Source organism: Berghia stephanieae, chromosome 6, assembly GCF_034508935.2.
Source record: "Berghia stephanieae isolate SIO BIC M18660-M18661 chromosome 6, UCSD_Bste_1.3, whole genome shotgun sequence".
NCBI classification, from domain to species: Eukaryota; Metazoa; Mollusca; class Gastropoda; order Nudibranchia; family Aeolidiidae; genus Berghia; species Berghia stephanieae.
In genome coordinates this window covers 56,470,041-56,493,658 of record NC_088365.1, presented here as the reverse complement: position 1 = coordinate 56,493,658, position 23,618 = coordinate 56,470,041, and the positions used below count along the sequence as shown (strand labels likewise).

The 23,618-nt window shown below is 37.3% G+C and overlaps 1 protein-coding gene across 4 annotated transcripts in view; it reads left to right on the top strand.

The window, feature by feature from the left end:
• The window catches only part of LOC144975312 (serine/threonine-protein kinase TBK1-like), a 66,902-nt gene extending 49,395 nt beyond the window's left edge, over window positions 1–17,507 (top strand). For 3 of the 4 annotated variants that reach the window (XM_078919270.1, XM_078919268.1, XM_078919271.1), the window contains one exon: window positions 8,578–17,507. In XM_078919270.1, coding sequence (XP_078775396.1) covers window positions 9,936–12,263 — 2,328 coding nt within the window. In that variant the 5' untranslated portion in view covers window positions 8,578–9,935 and the 3' untranslated portion in view covers window positions 12,264–17,507. Of the gene's footprint in view, window positions 116–8,577 lie in introns of all 4 variants that reach the window. The other variant, XM_078919269.1, reaches the window with a different exon arrangement.
• Window positions 17,508–23,618: the final 6,111 nt, after the last annotated feature.

Genomic DNA, 23,618 nt, shown 5'->3' with positions numbered 1-23,618 from the left:
TGATGAATGAAGTTGGTGATGAAGAAAGCCTGCCCTATGACAACCCGGTCTCACTTCCTGTTGTCTATTTACGTTTGCTGCTAACGTTGTAACCGTAACAACACAATGTCTAGAGGTAGATGATTTATTAACAATGGCATATTCTTTTTGTTTTGATGACTCTTTAAACTTTTATTTATCGTAGATAGTGCTTACTTATACTTATATATTCAATTCGCAGTTTCAGTTGGGTTGCGAATAGTTATTTCACGGCGGAATCACTATTCGCAGTAGGAGAAGCGCTCTCCCCTCTCTGAAAATTAGTCGTCCCCTCACTGAACACAACACTAACACTGTATTATCTGTTCAAAATGGGGTGTTGTCGAATGGCTTGAAGTTGAATGAGAGTGAGTGTTTTGGAAGGAAAGAAGAGAAGGGATGATTGAAACATTTTGTGTTGTTACTTAGAATTGAGATTTTGAATGTTTCAACTTTTCCTTCAAGTCTGAAACTTGACAAGATCGTGCTTTGTTTTGTTTTTGTTACCCCAATCCAATCCATGAAAATTTCCCCGTCCCCACCTCTCCAGACTTGATCATTCGTTCACATCTTGAAATGTATCAGCTTATAATTATAATATTAATATGTCAGATTACTTTAATGAGAATAATTCAGTCCCCGTTTATTGTCTTATTTACAGTTGGTTAAATATATTTTATAAAGTTCCAGGAATATCTCTCTCTCTCTCTCTCTCTCTCTCTCTCTCTCTCTCTCTCTCACACACACACACACACACACACAAACACACTCTCACTCATGACACATATCTCAGTGCTCCTGCAAATAATAGAAGTTACCATCAATAAACTACGTCCATTACAGCCACAACCACATCATCATTACTACTACTACCACCGCAACCTCCACATCGTTATCAAAACTAGAGCAACCACCACCACCTTTACATCATTGTCCTCCTCCACATTATCATCACTACCACTGCCACAACTACAACCATCACATCATTATCCTTATAGTCATCATCATTACCACTATACTACATCATCAACCCCACCACTACAATCAACACCACCATCACTTCACAACAACAGACACATCGTCATTGTCAACGAAACGCAAAATAATAATGTATAATAATTTTTTTAAGTTGATTTAAACAATAAGTAATAATAATAATATACTGGAGCACGGAAATCTCGAAATCACGGAAATCTCAAACTCGGTACAGTTCGCTGTTTTAATCCCTCTGTATCATTATTATTGGCAACACGAAAATCTCGAACATTTTCCGAGGCCAACAAGGAAATCTCTGAACAAAATGGATGTTCCCTTGCAGTCAGTTGAATTTTTTTTTTTCGAAGTGTTTGTTTTGAATGGAAACTAAAGATGCCATCGCATTCCCATAGCGCAAGGTGTCAGTTAATGTGTTACGCATGCGTGAGTGTGGCATATATTATGCGTGTTTGTGTATGTGTGTGTGTTTGTGTGTGCGCATGTTGAACTGAGGGGTACTTAATCTGAGGGGTCAGTACCATAGAAAAATTACCAGTATCGTTAGGGCCTTAGGCAGTAACTGTTACATATTATAATTATACAGGCACTTAGGGGTGGGGAAGGCGGAATGAGAGATATGTGAGGGCAATGCCCTCCCTCTCTCTTTAGTCTGAGGGTGTTAAGTGAGGATTGCTTGTGATTTTATGTACCGGATTCGTAGGAAATGATGTCGTGTGCGAAGGGTGTAATCCACAATGCGATATGCTGGTTTTGACTGTTTATCAAGTACAATCAGTGGGAATTGTCACTCCATTCTCCATTTCTGTAAATGAACAAGACAAAAGGAACTAAACACAACACAAGTGAAAACTCTCTTCATAATTTTGTAAAAGATGCAGAGAAAAGGAAATTGAATTATCTCACTATCGACCCTTGACAGAGTTCACAATAAAGGAGAGTTATCAAGACCACCCACATATACCTCCCCCATATCCTTTCTCATATCCTCTGTAAAATACTCAACACGGAAAAGTCGAAAACACAGAAATCTCTAACAAATAGGCCCGGTCCCGACCTGTTCAAGATTTCTGTGCTCGGGTGTAATTAATAATATTAAATAGATAAAATAAATAAATTTTAAAAATAATAATAATCAATGCAGTTTATTTATATTTGCGCCCAATCAATGAAGCTCTAGGCTCAAAGGCTATTACTGCAAATACAGAATGAACCCGCATTTGCAGTACTACTACAAATAACTGAAACTGAAATGAATGATTTTCTACTAGTTGCAGTTCTACTGCAAACAATGAATACAAATGCTATTTACTATTCGCAGTACTACTGTGAATAACAAAAATGAACGCTATCTACTATTCACAGTACTACTGCGATTAGAGGTGGCCTTTATATAAATATAGTATCATAATAATAATAGTATAGTATAATAAATAGTAGGTAGGCCTACCTAATGACAAAGATAACTAGGTGCAGGTAATGATTAATGAATGATTTATAAAAATGATAATGAATGGCGATGGAATGAGTATGAGTTTTAAAGTAAGTCTTTAATCTATAGTCTCAACATGTAGAGAACAAAAGAGTGAAAGTTAATCCAATCTGACTAAGATGATGGCTTGCATCAATGCAGTTTCTGCTTGTCAAAATCTATACAGGGCTGCCATATGGATTTTGTTTCAATCATATTGCTCAATCTGTGGTGGACTAAGAACAATAACTAGTTTGGGTTTACCGTTCATTAATGTGTAAAATGTTGCAATAGTAGAAAGAATACTCAACTTTGGTTAATCGCAACATTTTTGCTGATCCCAAGGTGTTGCGATTATCCAGAGTGGACTGTAGCTGTGGCATGATCGTACATTTGATGGCTTATAAGCTTTAGGTACATTTTGACACTTTTGAATTGAAAAATATTTATTTTTACTTCCTTCTCATTTAAAGATGAAAGAGCAATTCATTAATAATTTGGGCAGAGTAGTCAAAATAGTTTACTTTTATTACTATAGATTATGTTTTACATTCTATTAAATGTTCATGAGTCTCATTTATAAGATGCGTAACTACCAGGTTGCAGTAACTAATATTGTAGCCTGTTTATTAAGGTAAAAGTAAAAGCCTCTCCAATCCAATCCAAAATAGTTGCAGCTTCAAATGATGAAGATTGACGCAACTAGGTGTGGTGGAGTGGCCTTACTTATATTTATATTTATTGACTTGGAACTGGTCGTTTTTAATAACTATGGAATATTATTGGGTTATTGGTTGCTCTGACAATTTCAGGGATGCTGTTCCATGTGTGAATAGTACCTACTGGGAAAGAATGACTGTTTGTGCACAATAATTCTGGAATGGCAGTGCATATGCATTTTCTATTCTTCCATGGTTTTTCAATGTGTTATTACTGGGTGGGGTTCCTGACCTCCCATAGTGGGTAGGGAGGTACTTACTGTGTCTTCTATCCCCCTATATCCGTTTCCCAATTGCTTTCTGTCTTTGTCTTGGAATGAGATTACTTCGTCTTGGCTTGACCCTGGTGAGGTTCTTGGCTAGGAGGAAACAGTTGAATGTATGTTTTTTTGGGAGATGGTGTTTTTTTCCTTGTAAATCGTCTCTCTGTTATGTACTGTTATTTTTTAAATCTTTAACTTATGATTTGTAAACATTTGAGTGTATTCTTTTTAGCGGGATCTTGTGCTGGTGTCTCGATGAGATTTTGATCTCAAACTAAGTACTTTGATAGTGTGCTCTGGAATCTACATCTGTTCCGTATTTTAACAAATTCCCCAAAGTCTTACTTTAATTGTAATTCTAGAACTTTTAACTATCCCATTTTCTTCCTTTTTACTGGCGCTGATATGACCTCAATGTGTTGCAAGAGTCGTAAAACCCTTTAAAACAAAAACAACAATGTGTTAATAGCGATGGTGGGGGTTCCCTGTCGGCCCTTGAACAACATGTTCAGCTTTTGCATCTTTCTCCTTTCAATAAGTGTTGTCCAGTTTAAATGCTTTATCATGTCTTTTACTCATTGTTGTCAGCTACAGTCATTACAGACAAATTCTGGGTGGGGCTCCCTACCTCACACAGTGGGCAGGGAGGTACTTCTTTACCCCTATACCTGTTTTCCAATTGCTTTCTGTCTTTGTCTTGGAATGAGATTACTTAGTTTTGTCCTGACCAGAGACCTTGGCTGGGAGGAAACCAGTCGAATGTATAATTATAGTTTTGGGAGATGATATTTTTTTTTTCCTTGTAAATCATCTCTCTGTTATTTTTATTTGTAAACATTTGAGTGGGTTTCTGTGCTGGTGTCTGGGTGAGACTTTTAGTGATCTCAAACTAAGCACACTGATGGTGTGCTCTTGGAATCTACATCTATTCCCTATTTGAACGATTCTCCCTTGTCTTTTTTCCTCAAGTCCTTTTAATAATACATCTCTAGAATGTTTTTACTTTCCAATTTTCTTCCTTTTTACTGGCGCAGATATGACCTAAATGTGTTGCAAATAGGTCTTACAAATACTTTGTAGCTCTTTTCTTTCACTCTTTCAGGACATGATGATAGGTTCTGACATAGAAAGCTAAGGGTGTTTTTGGCTTTGTTGCATATCTTTTCAATATGTGGGTTTCACTTTAACTTGTCATCGAAGTAATCAGCCTTTCTGCACTTTTCAGTTTTTCATTGTGGATTATGTAGTCATTGTCAATTATCCTCCTTTCTATTTGGTTTTTCTGGATGACTTGACATTTTTTGGGATGGAACTCCGTTTTCCACTCGCTTTCCCTTTCTTGCAGGTTTGCGAGGTCCTGTTTACCGTCTTTGTCTGATTTTATTTGTTGGTATAATAGACTGTCATCTGCAAACAACCAAATCTTTGATCCTGGGGATATTCGTTCTGGCATATCATTGATATAAAGAAGAAAAAGTAGTGGATGAGTACCGTCCCTTATTGTATTCCTGATAGCACTGGCATTGGTGACAATATTTTGTTTTCAACCATTACTTTCTATTTTCAGCCAAAACTTAATCATAGATGTAGGAGCTATATAAGTAATATTGTCTGCCTTTAATATTGTTTTATGGAAATTCATTAAATATTTAACAAGAAGTAAGTTTATGTCTAATGTTAAGAATGGATATGAACTAGTACTGGTAGTAGTAGTGATATTTTATGTTATTTTTGATCCAGCTTGAATTTGACAGATGGACCGATACACTTTCTTCATTTTTGACAAAATGCCATTATCATCACTGAGCTATGCAACAATTATTTATTTCTTTGCCAAATTTTTGACTTGCTGACTTCCATTCTATTCATGATTTTAAATTGGTACAAATTTGCCCAATTGCCAATTTAAGTGAATATGAGAGACTTATTCAAATGCAATATCAATCTGTGGTTTTCTATATTAATATCATGAAAGTATAGTGTTGTTTCAATCCCGGCAAGTAGAGGTCCTCTCCCCTCTGCTACTATATTCTTCCTCTTATATAATGAAGACCTCCAATAGGGAGGAAATTGTGATGAGATCATATCAAAAATATATTTCCTGAAATTGCACTTTGAGTAGTCCTTTTGGAGGTAAGGCCTAGTAATTGTAAGTTTTATACTGCATTAAAGGCTCCATACACGCACGGTTTTGATAGGCGTCCGAACCACGATCAGGCAAACCGGGGTGAAAACGCAATGTGTGTGGCCAAATACCTGGCCGATAAACCTAGGTACGGTCGATCGCCCGCACAGCCCGCTTTGCTTAATATTTTTCGAGGCGATCGGCGATCGGGGGCGTGGCAGTATAAAAAATTGGACAATTTTTTTCGGATTTTCGCTGTTTTGACGTCAGATTCGTGATCAGCGTCGAATTTACAATAGGTTTGATACCAAGAACTATGTTTTTACTCCAAAAATTGATGAAATTAGAAATAAATTTTAATTAATATTGAGGCTATGTGGCCGACAGAAAAGTGCCCCTCCCTGTTTTGTGATGGATCAAGTGGTATGACTCTCGCTTTCGGATCGGAAGGTTCAGGTTTCGAGACCCGCTCTGAGTGGCGCAGAGTTGAGTCCTTGGAAAAGGCTCTTTACTCACATTACTCAGGTGTAAAATGAGAACATGGCCGTTCGTTGTCTTTGTTGGGAAAAAATGTCACATCGCTTGACAGGCGTCATGTCTCGTCTTTCAAGTCTAATATTGCTGTTGCCTTGGGACCCCTTGTAAAGCGCTTTGAGCACGTGGATATTGCGCCAAATAAATGCTGTGTTATTATTTTTTTTTAATAATATTTTTATAAATGTTGCGCCAGGAAGAGGTAGATGGCAAAAGTTTCGTTCTTGTTCATCGTAAAACTTATAAAGGATTTCATACAAAATAAAAAATAGTTTTCATAATTTTCAATGTAATGATATAATAATATGCCAGTTCTTTTTTTTTTTTTTTTTCCTCCTCACCCGTTGACGCGACATGACGGTCGACCTTGACACAGACATTTGGGATTGGCAGATGCCAAAAAGCCTTGGAATGGGGTGGGCATTGTAACCTTGAATTATAATCTACAAACAACGCCCCCCCCCCCCCCCCCCCCCCCCCCCAAAAAAAAAAGAAAAAGAAAAGAGCTGTGTGCGTGTGTGTGGTGGTGGTGGTGGTGGGGGGGGGGGGGGGGGGGGGTGCGAATGCGAGTAGTCCCGAGGAGTACCCGTTTAACCTGCCACGGGAACACTGTCGATTTGTTTTATAAATAATAATAATAATAATAATAATAATAATAATAATAATAATAATAATAATAAATGATAATAATAATAATAATAGTAATAATAATAATAATAATAATAATAATAATAATAATAATAATAATAATAATAATAATAATAATAATAATAATGACGATAAATAAAAAATCTTTATTGTCCACAAAATGGAAAAATTTCCGTGGTCTACGTTGCTTTTAAACTTAAATCGGATTGCAAATGTATTGATGTTATGCGTATTGGAAAAATACTCACGACATCTCCATCGGGTATAACATATTAACACACAAAACTGCAAACGCGAACGTTCATTGTCTGATTGATATAACTTAGTGATAAGTTAATTATAAAATGCTGTCTAAAAGCAATAACAACGGGTTGACTAACGTCAAATTCATTCCTTCTATTGATGCTCTGTGTTAAATTAAAATACTCACAAAGTCCGCCAGCCAGAAATATCACTCCAGCCCAAAGATCTACATGGAACCTTGAACGTTATAGTCTGATATATTTTAATGAGAACTAATCATAAAAATGGGTGTCAAAAAACAATAACAATGAGATGAGTGACGTCAATTTGGTTCCTTCTATAAATATCCAAGAACTTTACTCACTCCATCCGCTCTCTCCTCCTTCAATACATATGAATCTATTCTCTCATCACTTTTTTGTGCGGCTATGCATGTGATCTTGTGAAATGACACTCGCCTTTGGATCGGACGGTACTGGATTCGAGTCCCGCTCTGAGTGGCGCATAATTGAGTCCTTGGAAAAGGCTCTTTACTCGCATTCTCTCACCTTGTTCACTGTTAAAATGAGTACCTCGCTGTTTACAGCGTCGTCTCTGTCGGGAAACAATTGCAATATCGCTTAACAGTCATGTCTCGTCTAACATGTTTTTATGTTGGCCAAAGACCCTTATAAAGTGATTTGAGCACCTTTATTGAATATAGCGGTATATATAGCTCAAGTAAATTTTTCTCTCTTTCTCTTTCTCTCTCTCCCTCTCTCTTTCTCTCTCTCTCTCTCTCTCTCTCTCTCTCTCTCTCTCTCTCTCTCTCTCTCTCTCTCTCTCTCTCTCTCTCTCTCTCTCTCTCTCTCTCTCTCTCGACATGTTACATTATTATAGCTATTGCTACATATGATGCGAATATCTTGGACGGTTATTGATGCTATGAGTTTAGGTAAAATGCTCGCAACATCCACCAGTCGGAAATAACGTACCGTCATACAAAACTACGAGTAACCTTGAACGTTAAAAGTCTGATTGATATAATTTAGTGAGAACTAATTACCAAAATGACTGCCTTAATACAATAACAAAGAGTGGAATGATGTCAATTTCGTTCCTTCAACAGTCTAATTGATATAATTTAGTGAGAAGTAATCACTATTGTGGCAAGACGAAAGATAGAATAACAGACAGTAACTGGGATCGGTTCTGTCGCCACATAGCCTCACTATTAATTAAAATTTATTTCTAATTTCACCAATTTTTGGAGTAAACACACAGTTCTTAGTATCAAACCTATTGTAAATTTGACGCTGATCACGAATCCGACGTGAAAACAGCGAAAATCCGAAAAAAATTGTCCACTTTTTTATACTGCCACGCCCCCGATCGCCTAAAAAAAATATCTCCCCGTATGTGGGCAAAAATCATCTGCGATAAACGCAGGGATGGGGTCAAAGCGATAGGTCATCCGTCCCGCTACCAGCGGATGTCGGCGTCTATGGGGGGCTTTACATGAAATTGCTTTAGCTTTTTGCTCTCATCTCTTTTTCGTTTTTCTCTTTTTTTTCTTCTCTCCAGGTTGTAAGATCAGATATTTTGCTATCCAGCACAGGATGAACTTTGTCAACTCTTTATTCAATACCAATCAAGCAAATAGAATCGCCACTGCTTCAGACTAACAACAAACCTGGGGGTCGTTACAGTTGTCACCCTTGTATTGGCACTGTTGCCACACTTTCTTCTTAACTGTATGTTCACAATAAGGAAGAAGTCTTTAACATGCTTTACAGATGATCCCATATTCAGACATTTGATAAGAACATATCTTTCAAGGATAAAGAGGAAGATTTGCATTAACGAATATGTCATTTCTAACCATGGCATAGCCAATGTGACATAGTTATTTTGGAGGAGCCGGTCACCCAGTTAAATATAAAAGCATATAAATATAATCATATATGTAGTATTTGGTGTAATTTGTATACCTTAGATATTGAAAATTACTGGTATTGGTAGTGGATAGGATTTATCTGTACAATTTAAGATAAGTGCTTGTTAAACATAACATTTAAGTGTGTACTTTTTGCTTGATTTTGAATCCTGCTTTAATATTGAGTTTGTTCTGTTGAAAACGGTTGGCAGAATATTTTTTAAAAACAGATTGACATTTGGAATATTATATAGCAACCACTGACCAATCCAACCCCCCCCCCCCCCCCAACCCTATTTGTAAAAAAAAATAATTAATTTTTAGCTTTTACATGGCTTGAAGTTACATGACCCATATAAATACATATTAATTTCTTTCCTCATAAAGAAACATACAGTTTATACAGACACTGATCATAGTGTTGATTTAAGTTGTTTTTTTTTCTTATATTATAATTTTCATTTTGTAATACAGAGCCATATATATATATATATATATATATATAGCTCTGTTGCAAGTTTTACCTGCGCTATTTCACTGACTTCTAAAAAAATAAATTTGTTTTTAGTTTCAAATGAATTGAGGTCGATATATTATTAAAGCTTAATCACAAGTTGATATTTGAAATCAGTTTGTAGGTTTTATGGTGTGAGCGAAATATGTGGTGTGAATAATATAAAAATATTGATTTATAAAATATGTAAAGGAAATAGTCATTTTGCCCCTCTGCTATAAACACTGAACCAATTTCCCATCAGTCTATCTAGTAAGTCCTAAATACTTTTTCTTTGGGATGTAATATTCCCCATATTTCTTCATCAGTGTTTTCAATCCACATCAACACAACAGTCCATTTATTTACGTATTTTTGTATCAATTGTCTTTTGGATACAATTCGTCTTAGAAAATTGTCTCTATTAAATTTTCAGCCTGAAGGTTTCTGTTCGATTCAAAGGTCACAGCAATTTTGTTATCACATTTATCGTTCACATTTCTCTGTCATCTGATGTCAACTACATTTCCTGTTATCAAGGGCGTTCTGCTCAGCAGCAAGCACTATACATGGAATACAGCTGACTCCCTTGGGAAAGGGGCAAGTGCTATTGTCTATTTAGGCAGACAGCGGGAAACTGGTCTTGTTGTTGCAGTAAAGTCATTCCACAAACACCTCCTCTCTTCTAGTAAAAATGCTGACCTGCGAGAATTAGAACTGCTTCGACACCTAGATCATCCAAATATAATCAAGCTTCTGGATATTCAATTTGAGGAAGGTAGCAAGCAACCTGTTCTCATAATGGAGTATTGTGAAGGAGGATCTCTACATTACATGTTGGAACAACCTGCATACTACTACGGCCTATCTGAACAGGAGTACATGCTGGTCCTATCTCATGTAGCAAATGGAATGTCATATCTTCGGAGAGAGAGCATAATTCACAGGGATATTAAACCTGGCAACATCATGAGATTTATCACTGAAGTAGGAGATTCAATCTACAAACTTACTGACTTTGGAGCAGCTCGTAGCTTAGACGACGAAGAGGAGTTCCAGTCTCTTTATGGGACAGAGGAATATCTACATCCTGGGTTGTATGAAACAGCAGTGCTACGACACCGAACTGGTAAACGATTTGATGCCCGGGTAGACCTGTGGTCTCTAGGTGTAACCTTTTATCATGCTGCAACAGGCAAACTTCCATTCCTGCCATATGGAGGGCGAAGCAATAAAGATGTTATGTTTAAAATCATCTCAGAAAAAGAGAGTGGAGTCATTTCAGGCGTTCAAAAAACACAGAATGGCCCCATAGAATATAAGCGAGAACTTCCAGAGTCATGCCCCTTGTCAAATGGTTTAAGATCTCTTGTCACCCCTTTGCTATCAGGCCTCATGGAACCAGATCAGTCTAAAATGATTTCATATGACACATTCTTCCGTATTGTTGACAACCTGCAGGTAAAAATTACAATATCTATCTTTCACTTCGCTATTTGTCAGGAAATTGTCATTTATGCTGATAGAAACTCCACATACTCAGATCTCCAGGATATAATAGCTTCACAGGTTGACATCTCTGCATCAGATCAGATCTTGTTGGTAGATGGAAAGCGTATGGATGAAGTGTTAGATCCGTCATTACTCATAGGGGATTACCCAGCAGAAATTCTTGAGGACTCCATTTTTCTATTTCAAACCTCTGCCAGGGAAGAATTCAGACTGAAGGATCCTGAGTTGTATCCTTTTCCCGACATTCAAACATACTCGGGAATGGAAACTGATTCACGACATGCCAACCTTTGCTGTGCTCAAGGAGAACTCATCAACCGTTATGCAAAGACTGTTTCAAAACGGCAAAGTCTAATTCTGAAAGGCATTATTTGCTTGAGATTGTACGTGGAAAGCTGCCATGCGGCAAGTCAGGCCAGTCTGGAGCTGATGCAGCGACTGCTATTGGAATTTGACCTTCATCTGCAGAGCTTTTTTTATATGATTAACATCTTGAAGCCTTTGGTGGTGACTCGTTTCCAAGGCAACAGCAGGGCCCAGGAGAAGCTGGAAGGCATCATACACGAGAAAGTTGTTCGTCCTGTTTTCGCAAAGGCAAATGAAAGACTGTCTGAAATAGCACGATATAGGAAAAACCTGTCTAGCAGATTGGAGGACACAAAGACTCAAGCCTTACAGCTTGTCTCACACTGCAAGAAAGAGAAATGTTGTCAAAAAATTGCCCATCATCTATCCGTCATCTCAGGGATTCAAAGCCGTTTTAGAAGGGATAAAAATGTTCGCCATCAAATGACAACACACGATGAAAATATTCACCATTTTGAAAGACAAAGACTCTATAAGAACTGCAAAGCCCTCAAGACTATCTTGGTGTCTCACTGCTTTATACAGCAATCAAAGTTATCTACTGATGCCTTCAAAGTAGCCGACACTTTAATCCGCTGCCTTACCCATGTGAACAAGATTGAGGTCAACATGAGCAATGTGCTCAATTGTCAAAAGCTGTTGAGTGACAAGATTGTCAAAATGCGTGAATCGTGCAAGGATTTGGTTTCTCTATATGACACTGGTTATCACACCGGAATGTCAGAGGAAGCATTCACCAGTGCCAGCAGCTCGATGATTAGTAATGTGTCAGAACAGACCAGGAGTCTAGAGAACAAACTAGCAGAGTTGAAAGAACAGTTGGAAATGAACTCTGACTACTTGCGCAGCTTAGGAGATGGGCCCATGAGTATGAATCTGGCTTCCCAGGTCGGAAATTTAAATGTGAAAACTACAAAACCAAGCATACCAACCGAACCGGGACACTGGAACGATCCAGGTTGAGAAAATAGAGTGGAATTCTGATTTCATAAATACCCAAATGTGTGCTCCCCACACACAAACACCTCATTCACTCATGATGTGACCCGAACAAGTCTGCAGGGGCAGAAGTTGCCCTTTATCTATACCACACATGCTCAGAAGCCAAAACTGAATGGAACATGAGAATATAACAAAGACTGGCATGAATTAGAAATCGATACAGTAGTATGCAGTCAAAACCTACACCCATTTAATCTCTTACCCAACTTTTTCATTGACTGTGACGAAAGTGTAGAGTTATATTATTAGATTGCTGTAAGAGTGGAAAGGTACAAATGCGAGGACTATATGATCAAATTTAGAGGCTTCAGGTTAAATCAGTGAACATCTAACCATTATTTCAGGTAAACAATCCTCCTTTTATTGGAGTCCTGAATATTATCTTATAATAGAAGCATTTTAAAAATAACTTAGAGAGATGCTGACTTACTTGACTTACTTAAGATAAGCCTCTTGATTCCTTGTGGAACATAGGGCCGCAACAGCACTCATCCATCTGACTCGGTTTTTGGAGGTCTTCCTTACCTGGGCTCAGGTTTGTCCGGCTGACTTCAACTCAGTCTCAATGCTAAGGCATTGCTAAAATAATCGTAATGGTAAGAGAAATATGGAAGTGACTGAATAAGAAAAGGAAAAATTGAATAAGAATGAAAAGGTAAAAGAAGAATAGTTTTTAAAAAGATTTAATGGGGTGAGTTGAGTAAGAAACTTCTTTTTTCAACGGAGGATATATTGAAATAGCAAAGGGAATAAGAATAATATGGAGTTAAAAGGTAAAGAGTCTTATTATGAAAAGAATGTCATTTGACAGAAATGAATGAAGCATTCATCTCTCTAAAAATGCTGTACTTTGCAAGCTGCAAACTTTTATGTTTTGAATTTTTCATATCCATATGCATAAAGATGACAGTTACAAAATTTACTTTTAGAGGAACTTACTGTGTCTTCTTTCCCCCTACATCTGTTTTCCAACATGGTTTCTGTCTTTGTCTTGGAATGAGATTTCTTGGTTTTGTCCTGGTCCTGGCCGGATACCCTGGCTGAGAGGGAAACAGTCAAATGTATAGTTAGTTTTGGGAGATGAGATTTATTTTCATTCTAAATCCTCTCTCTGTTATGTACTGTATTGTGTTTTGGTTACGTATTATATATGATTTATAAACATTTGAGTGTATCCCTCTTAGTGGAGAGCTTTACTCGTATCTGGATGACACTTATAGGTGATCTCAAACTATTGATAGTGTGCATTTGTACATCGGTTCCCTATTTGAACCAGTTCCCTTTGTCTTTGTTTTTCATGGGTGCTCTAATTGTAATTTTAGAACTTTTTACTATCCTATTTTCTTCCTTTTTACTGGTGCTGATATGAAAAATAATGTGTTGCAAGCACCGTAAAACCCTTAAAAACAAACAAAATTTACTTTAATCTGAGTGATTTTTATTCCTCAAACTTATAACAACAATTATATATATATTTTTTAAAATTAATAAATATATCTCACTTTATTCTCTTTTACACGAGGGGAACAAATAATTGAGGATTGGGAAGTTGTTTTTTTGGGGGATTTATGTCTATCTCTTCTTTTGTGAGAGTATAGATTCAGGATAGGCACTCATTTGAAACCACTTTTTAAATATTATTTCGAGAGGGTGTAGTGATAGATCCTCCTGCTTATCCAGGTAGAGGATTCCTTTGTCGTCAGGTCCAGGTTTCTTCTATGCTCATCATCACAATCTTTTCAATTCTCTTTTGCCTTCTAGCACCTCTACTATTTTTTATTTCAATGAATTTTATCATTGCATCTACTAATACATTGAATTATGACAAATTAATTTCACGAATTTGACCAAACCAAGCTTTTACAGAAAAGATTTCTTTTTGGATAGGGTCTTTTGACCTCTGTGCCTTCTTTCCTCCTATATTTCCTTTTCAGGCGCTGAAATGACCTAAAATATGTCACAAGCCCTGACAAATCCCTAATGACAAAAACAAAGATTACTTTATGAAACTAAGGCTATGACAAGGACTTTCTTTCTACTGGCTCTGAATGGACAGAGAAGTGTCACCTTTGTTCTAAAACTATATACAAAGCAAACATAAAGCTGCAAACTAAAAAAACAAAAACATCCGAAAGTATTGTTTTTGTTGGGTTCCTTTTTTACCATTTCTTTTCAAACATTTTTTTTCATTGAATTATCGATTGACTTTGTTTAACGTGGATTTTTACATTAAATTTAAATTGTTGATTGTTAAATGTTGTGCTGTTTTATGAGGGTTTATTTTTCTTTCAATTTCATAAAATGTTTGAAGTTTATTTTGTTTCGCTAAGATTTTGCTTGGACATACCTCTATTTTCAAAATATATTTTAATTGAATGACATAAATATGCACCACAATTTACAAATTGTTTCCCACCATACCCATCTGGTATTATGTCAAAATGAACTAGATCAAATGATTGGAATTAGTATTAGAAAATTGAGATCATCCATAGTCTAAGGATAAGGATAAGTCGCCCAATTTGTATTTTCATCTTGGTAAATATTATGTTGCTGTGGGACTGTCGGACTTTCTCACGGTGTCAGACAAGCTACACAAATATATGTGTATTATTCTTGGATCTTTAGGTGATATCTGTTGAAACCATCCCCTTTGTTTTTTTTCCTTAAGCGCTTGATAATAACGGAAATGACCTAATAGGGTCAGAAAACCCATGAAAGCAAGCAAACAAACAATCGTTTAACTTTCAACTTGCTTTCTCCCAATGGCTATAAAATTGTATTCAATTGCTATGAAACTCCTTAAAACAAATTATGGTACCAAACAAATTAAGTCAATTCAATCAGTTAATATAAATACTATGTGATTTCGACATTTTGTTTTGTCCTCAATCAATGATCAGCCATTTCTATTGGACAAACACCAGCAGTCTTTTGATAAAATGTTAGTGTGTGTATGTGTGTCAGTGAGTGCATGTGTGTTTGTGTGTGTGTGTGGAGTCTGATTGTTTGAAGTGTGCAGATACCTTATAATATGTGCATGTTCCTGTTCTAGGATTTTTAGATTTGGTTGTTTTCATCCCAAATTGTTTAGAATCAGGAATGTTTGCTATGAAAGAAACAAGTTGTGGGGCCTTTTTAACATACCAGGTATTTCAAGAATAATATGGCAAAATTTTCATGTGGAATTTTAATTAATATATATATGGAACACACTACTTTGGTCACATGTGTAGAATTTAATTTTCATGTCATGATTTGCAAGTGCTCAATGTGGAACCACCACCAGCATGGACAACATCAAGCCGATATAGAGATTTCATATAAGCTCAAACCCTGATAATGAGCTGTGCTGCATCGTGTTGAGAAAAAAAAAAGAAAGTTGGGGGCTACTTTACTTAGCCATGGCGGTCAAGTTGTCGATTAATCAAAATTGGATAACTGGGTGGGGATCCTGACCTCCCATAGCGGGCAGGGGGGTCCATACTATGTCTTCTATCCCCCTATGTCTGTTTTCCGACATGCTTTCTGTCTTTGTCTTGGAATGAGATTACTTGGTTTTGTCCTGGCCCTGGCTGGGAGGGAAACAGTCAAATGCATAGTTATTGTTTTGAGAGATGATATTTTTTTCCTTGTAAATCATCTCTCTGTTATTGTTATGTATTATTATATTTAATTTTAATGTATAATGTAAGCATTTGAGTGTGTTCCTCTTTGTTGGATTTTGTTCTTGTGTCCTGATGAGACATAGGTGATCTCAAGCTAAGTACATTGGTGGTATGCTCCCGGAATCTACATCTGATCCCTATTTGTTCCCAGTTCCCCTTTGTCTTACTTTCTCTTGGGATCTTTAATTGTATTTCTATAACTTTTTACGATCCCATTTTCTTCTTTTTTACTGGCGCTGATATAACCTAAATGTGTTGCAAGCGCCGTAAAACCCTTAAAAACAAAAACAAACAAAACAAAATTGGATAAGGCTTCTATAAAAAGAAATATAATTCAGTCCATTACTATGCTACAGAGCTGAGAAAAAAATACACAATAATTTTGCCATATTCTTTTTTGAAACACCTTGTATTCCGTGAGGAAAATGTTCATTTCTTATTATATTTATTTTATTACTATTTCATACCTATTTCAATTTTTAAAGAGGTCTAGTTATTTATATGTTTATGCTGCTATATTTTATGCAGAAAAAGCTAGCTTATTGCTATATATAAACACCTTTTCAATTGATGTACCTCTAAAATTAAGTACATATGGGTATTTTTTTCCTTATATACTTCACATTATAACATGAGCTATATTTTCCAAACTGACTTATTATTAAACTCATAAAAAGGCTACTGCAGTGTAAAAGGTTCTACATATATCGATTAATCGTTTTATTTATTTATTTATCTTTCATTTATTTATTATTATTTTGAACAATTTAGTACATGAAAGAATTTATATGCAGACTTTGTGGAATTCATTGCATCATTGGTAACACATATGTATCAGCAGTTCTGCATTTCATTACCTATTACTACAACACTGTATGTTTTTTATTGGTAGTGCAAGCATAGAATAGAGTAAATTAGGTTAAGATTAAAAGGGAAAAAGAAAAATAATCAGTGCTAATATTAAACCAATAATATATTCATTAATCATCTTCTTTCTTTCTTGTTTTGTTTTTTTTTTTGTTTAACAGTTCAGTAATCAGTGATTTTAACTTTTTGTAATTTTATTATATTATAATTTTGTGTTAATCAGTTTAATCTGAAAACTAAAGGTAAAATAGGGTGTAATATTAAGTCTTGATTGGTCATGTATTCAAAATGGTGGAGATCGAATGTCTGGTAAAATTGTTACAAAATAACTTAATAATTAATAGTTAGAGCATTGCAAGGCATGATCTGAAAGAAACCACGCAAATTTGAATTACGTACCGCATGTGGTTAGAATTCTGTTCTAGTTTCTGGCTATAGTCGGTAATTAAATATTTCTGTTTATTTATTTATAAAGCTAGGATAAAAGATTTAATCCAAGATAATATTTCAGTTTGGTTGCTGTATTTTTTTTTTCATTTCATATTTTATTTAATTTTTTTTTTTTTTTTTTTTTTAAATTTTGCTTTGGTTGTCTCCAATTTACTGTTGTGTTAAAAGTTACGAATTTTGTCAATTTGTTGGAATAAAGCTTACGATTTTATTTCCCAAAGATGTTTTGAAGTTGGTTATATGGGATATGGGCTCTTAAATCTTTAATGTTTCTTATCTCTTTATCTGTCTCTTCATATCCTGGACTTGAATGAGACAATACAGTCTGGGTTAGGCAGAGAGCAGAGTTTCTTTTGACATCCCTTAGTAGGGTGGTCACTTGTGTCTTCTATATCTCTCCCTTTATTTGTTTTGTTTTTTTCTCATGTTGCCTTCTGTCTTTGTCCTGGCATGAGATCACTTGGTTTTGTCCTGGCCCTGACCGCAGTCCTTGGCTGAGGGGGAAACATTTGAGTGTATACCTCTCAGTGGGATCCTGCGCTTGTGTCTGGATGAGACTTCAAGTGATCTTAAACTAAGTACACCGATGGCATGTTTTTTTGGATCTTCTGTTTCCTATTTGAACCAGCCCACTTTGTCTCACTTTCCCCTGGCTACTCTCAATTGTTAATCTAGAACACTTTGATTCATCCATTTTTTTTCCGTTTTACTGACGCTGATATAAACCTAAATGTGTCAGGAGCGCCGAAAACTTCTTAAAAGCAGACAGAGACTACATGACGTTGGTAATCTGTGTCCCGGTAGTCCGAATAATAATACAGAACTTAATGTCAAACTTAAAAATAAACTTATTTTTCATAATTATTAAATGTGATATGAAAAGGAAACTGCATTTTCAATGATAAAAAGTTAAATACAGTGCGACATTGACCTCTGGTCCTGAATTTTTTATGGTAAAGCCCCTGTTTAGCGACATCTTTATAACAATAATCGGCAGTTGATGCCAATGTTTAATACCCAAACATCGTCATCTCAACGCCTTTTCCCCCTCTCAATGAGATTGCTTTGTTACCGACCAATCAGAACACATGTTTACTTCACTGCATGGAATCTGCGCTTGCTCACAGCAGCAGCTTCTTATGGTTCACACTATTATGTTATGACGATCGACCCAATCAGCAAAGTCCGGTCCGCATTCGTGCACCGTCGCGAACCCGCCTGGTAGCATCGTCACAACACACCTTTCGACTAGATGCTCTGCCGTTTCGGGTTCTTGTCCACAGCGTGGACATAAAGGACAGGAAGTTAGACCCCACTGATGTAACGCACCGGCCGTTAGGCAGCTCCTCGACCGAAGCCGATTCGCAGCTACCCAGTGTCTCCTCTTACTGGTATCAAAGCCTGGCAACTTCTCACCAAGCTTAGAGGAGTGTAGGTCCCCGCCCCCACGAGGGATTGAATTCGTCCAAACCGACTTCCATCTCGTATGTGCAGCTCTGTCCGTAGTCAGGGATTCTGCGTACAAGGGTTGCCGGGACTTATTTCGGCTCGAAACGGGGGCACCGTTCATTATGCGCATGAGAGGGGTATCCCCATTCCCTCTCTCTTTGATCTTACTCAGCCAGTTTCCCGTAATGGTCTCTCTCCGGACATCGGGGGGCTGGATCGCTGCCATTACCGGGCCCCATTCTCTAGGGGTTGTTGCTAGCGTTCCCGACACTATGTGCATCGACTTGCGAAGTTTTACATCCACCTTCTCAACGTTTCTGCTTCTACCCCACACTGGAGCGCAATACTCCGCGGTGGAATAGCATAGTGCCAGGGCGGATGTTCTCAGGAGCGCTTGGCTAGCGCCCCAAGTCGATCCCGCCAGCTTCCTCAGAAGACTATTCCGCTTCTCTATCTTCCGGGCAACCCCTTCGAGATGAGCCCGATAGGTAAGGCTGCGATCCAACGTCACCCCTAAATATTTTGGACGCGGCTCATATGGGAGTGGCTGGTCCCCGACTAGGACATTCAGTTTACGGGTGTGCCAACCACTGCATAAGTGAAATGCAGTGGCCACGGTTTTTGAAGTGTTCATCTTCAGGTACCACTTGTCAAAGTAGGATTTGAGTCTGGTGACGTCCTCGCTGAGTACGCTCTCGAGACGGGTCCACACTTTACTCTGAGTAACGAGTGCCCAGTCGTCTGCGTATCCCAGTCTCAGGGAGGAAGTGTTCGGCATATCGCTAATGTAAACGTTAAACAACATTGGCGCAAGTACCGACCCCTGAGGGACCCCATTCTTCAATTTCCTTACTTTGCTCGTGACGTCTCCCAGCGCGACGTGGAATTGCCTTTCCCCTAAGATCGAAGAGAACAACTTCAAGGTCTTTTTGCACCTTATGATTTTTGCAAGTTTGAGCATTAACCCATCGCACCAGACCGTATTGTACGCCGCTGATAGGTCTATAAACACAGCGAAGAAGTTAACCAGTGGATGGTACTCTCAAGGGTCCATTAACCGTCCATGATAGCTACCTGTCTGAGGTCAGCTGATGTTAGCTGATATCAGGCAATATTTATGGTCTTATCCGTAATATGTTGGAATAGCCGGGAAAGCAGAAACAGCCTCTTCACTGTATTATTTTCATTTGAAACATCGGTTGTTCCGCTAAATATCAGTCCATAATATTTGATCTTATTGTGATTAATATCTAGTTTTTGTTATTTTTTTTTTTCTTTTTCTTTTTTTTTTTTTTTTTTTTTTTTTTTTTGGGGGGGGGGGGGGGGGGGGTTAATATCGCAATATTTAGGTCTTCTAATTTTGAAGTATTGTAAATTTTGGTGCACTAATGTCGGTATTCAAATAGCAGTGTCGTATGGATTTCATTTTAATTAAAATCTAAACTAGATGTGTCCATCTATGTTCTCGTGGGAATTTATCATATTGGAAATTTATTTTTTTGCTTATTCTTAGTTTTGTTAAATGGCGTTCAAGTACTGCTTATGATCAAAACAAAGACAATACACATTTGAAAGTGAAATTGAAACAGGTATAGGTAGAACGAAGTTGACATCACTCAGGTACATAAAGTTATGATGTTAGTCCATTATTCTTCATGGTGGCAATTTTGTGAGTTTCTTAGCCAAGTGCATAGCATCTAACGTTTTTGGACGCGTCTTCTCTCAGGCACTGGACCGCGCATCGCCCTGTTACGTATTCATGGGTCTCACCACGCCCCCTTTTTCCGCCATCTTGAAAACCCCGGAATAACGAGACCCCTGGATAACGACATAATTTTCCGGTCCCGGGCAACGTCGTTATCCAGGGGTTGCACTGTAATGCTTCTATTACTTTCACGACCGAAAGCTTCAGATCGTGTATTCGTAGAGGCTCGGCTTACCCGTTGACTTGACAACAGACAGATTGACCTTGACCATTAGATAAAGACTACCTTCACCTTGCAAAACTGCCTAGATCGTGAGCGAGAGCGTAGAATCTACGCTCTCTGTCGTGAGTTAGTGACTACTGACAACCTTCACCTCGGTGTAAGGACAAAGATCCTTTCACTCCCAGAAGGAGTCTACTCATGATCCGGTGGATTTTTTTTTAGGACATGTTTTTTGTATAAATTATAAACCATTCCTTGACCGAGGTGGGGTCCTTGACCTCTGACATCGATACTCATTTGGTTGCCGAACTTATCATGGGCAGAGCTCATACTAACGAGTATATTATATACCCCACTGGGCCTAAGCTGGTGTTTGCTTAGTTACCGCTTTATTTTTTATATATTTTTTTTAAACACATAATTTTAAAAAGAAATAAAAAATATACTACCCCCACCCCGCCCAACTCAGGTGGCATTGCAATTTCAATTTTGGTTATTGTAGAGATTGCAATGATAAGTGGTAATCTGAATGATGATTGTTAACTTAAAACTTATGTAATTCACCCACCCAATTAATTCCTTTTTAATGGCGAATCTGTTCCAAACGGCCTCATTTTATCATCATATCGTGCTTTTTAGTGTTGGCGGTTATGGCTTTCCACTCCTTTCTCATTTTTTTCCCCATCGCTCTGATGGTGTTGCTGTTTCTTTCCGTTCCCAGCCAGTCTGAGTGGGAATCCATCATTTCGCTCTGTCTTCCAGGGGCTCTCTTTCCGATTAACTTTCCAGTCACACAGTTTTTCCAGGCCCTCTCTTTTCATCAGATGGTTTAGGAATTTACCATGTCGTTTATGTATTGTGTCGACAACTTTTCTTTTAGGCCCAGTCTCTATCAAGACATCGTTATTTCTCTTTTTATATGTCCATGGAATACCAAGCATTCTTCTCAGAAACCACATTTCAACTGCTTCCAGTCTTTTAATCATATCTGAGGTTGTGGCCCAAGTGTAAGAGAGTTAGCTTATAGCAAGTGGGTTTAATGAGTTCACACTGCTTGTATATCAGTTAAACTTGGTCATTATATTGAGTAGTCTAGGTCAGTTTTACGTTCCAAAGTTAAAGGATTGGTCATTATATTGAGTACTAGAAAATTACTTTCTTTGATCGGTGTTACTTGGTATTTGGGGATAATAGCATCAAATTATAGTTGGAATTTATTATTTGGGCGTACAGATTATTTGGGCGTACTGAACGTAAAACTAACGTTTACGAAAAGTAATATTATATCATAAATGGCGGGGTTTAACATCAATATGTAGGAATTGACGTTTCAGGTTTGAATATGATTTGATCTTACTCTTAGGGGTTGGATTGTAGACTGACAGGGAACTGTCGAAACTAGTAAGAGGTGTGGCTTGAAAGAATTTACAATAGGGGAAAAACATAGTGTTGCTAGATTATTCTACATTCTTCGATTCTGATTCTACTTTAAAATGAGCTGCACTTTCCTAAGTTCTAACATCTTACTAAGAATCCTTATTTTACGGACTTAGAAATATTCTACGTATATTGAAAATGGTTACTTAGGCAATTGACTTTACATTTGGATTGATTTTACGGATTTGGAATTTATGAAACTGATTGAATTATGACCATGCTATTTGATTTGGATTTGGAATTTATCACAACAAATAAAGCTGTAAGAAATGAAACTTGGAATCTGGACTTTTATTTGAATGTCTTGATGTTGTACATTCAGTTATCATCATCGGCCCTTGAACTCTTTCGTCATTATTAACATCTACAACACAACGCAACGAACAATACTACCATCTATAAAAAAAAAAAAAGACTATACGATCATAAGCCATTACATATGTGTGCGACTACGCCACACAAGTTTCGCAAGCGTATGTTAATACTGGTTCTATGTAACTTATGGTAGTCTTATGGAGGTTGGACATTTGTTTTCTCTGGTAAATACGCGTTTCCTGTTTTGGAAAGTATTTAAATACTCACTTTTCTGAATTAAAAATTCACCCCAAATACCGGAGCATACTCAATGTCTCAATCGTGTCTATGTTACATGCTTGTGTTGAGAATATTGGCTATTAAGCTTAAATGCTAATGCTAGCCAACTAACTTCGTGGCGGTTGTGTGTGTTGAACCTCGACCTCAGAAAGTCAGGAAGAGAAGGCTCTTATAAATGACTAGGGTTAGAGACGATCTTTTTTGGGATCGTGGATAGCTCATACGAGAGAGTCACGCTCTCCCCGGCATGTCGTACCTGTAAGGTCGGGGGCTCGAACCCCCATCGCCGCCGCAAAATTTTAATTCTCTATTGTCTTCTGGCACTTTCCTACTCACTTCATTTCTTGTTGTTATTTAAATATTTGAATGCTTTTACTTGGCTTAGTGTTGTTCCGTTTGCCCCATTTTTTTTCGATTTGCTTCACAACTTTATTTATCAGCAGTTGAAGATCTTTCTCGTTTTCTGCAATCAAAGTTGTGTCATCTGCATATTATCTTATGCTGTTTATGACATCCATTTACGGCCACTCCGGGCATGTCTTTTATTTTCCTCACTATTAGTTCTGTGTAAATCGAGAATAGATCCGGAGAAAACACACACCATTGTCTGACCCCTCTTATAGTAGCTTGAATTTGCTAATATTGCGACTTATTCTCAATAATGCTTCTCAAAATAAAAATAGCGTTTGCTGTACCTTTTCCTTCGACAAACCACACTTTTCTTCCGCTATTTAACACAATTTTGGTGATGCGACTCATTAAACTGATGGTGCGATGGATTTCACATTCTATTGCTGTCGGTTTCTTGGGTAGTGCTATGAAAATTATCTTTGATAGGTCCAAAGCGATGTATCCTGATAATTCAATAGTTCTGTAAGCCTTAGACGATGTTCCGGGTCGAGGGTTCCGTCATGGCAGGTTCG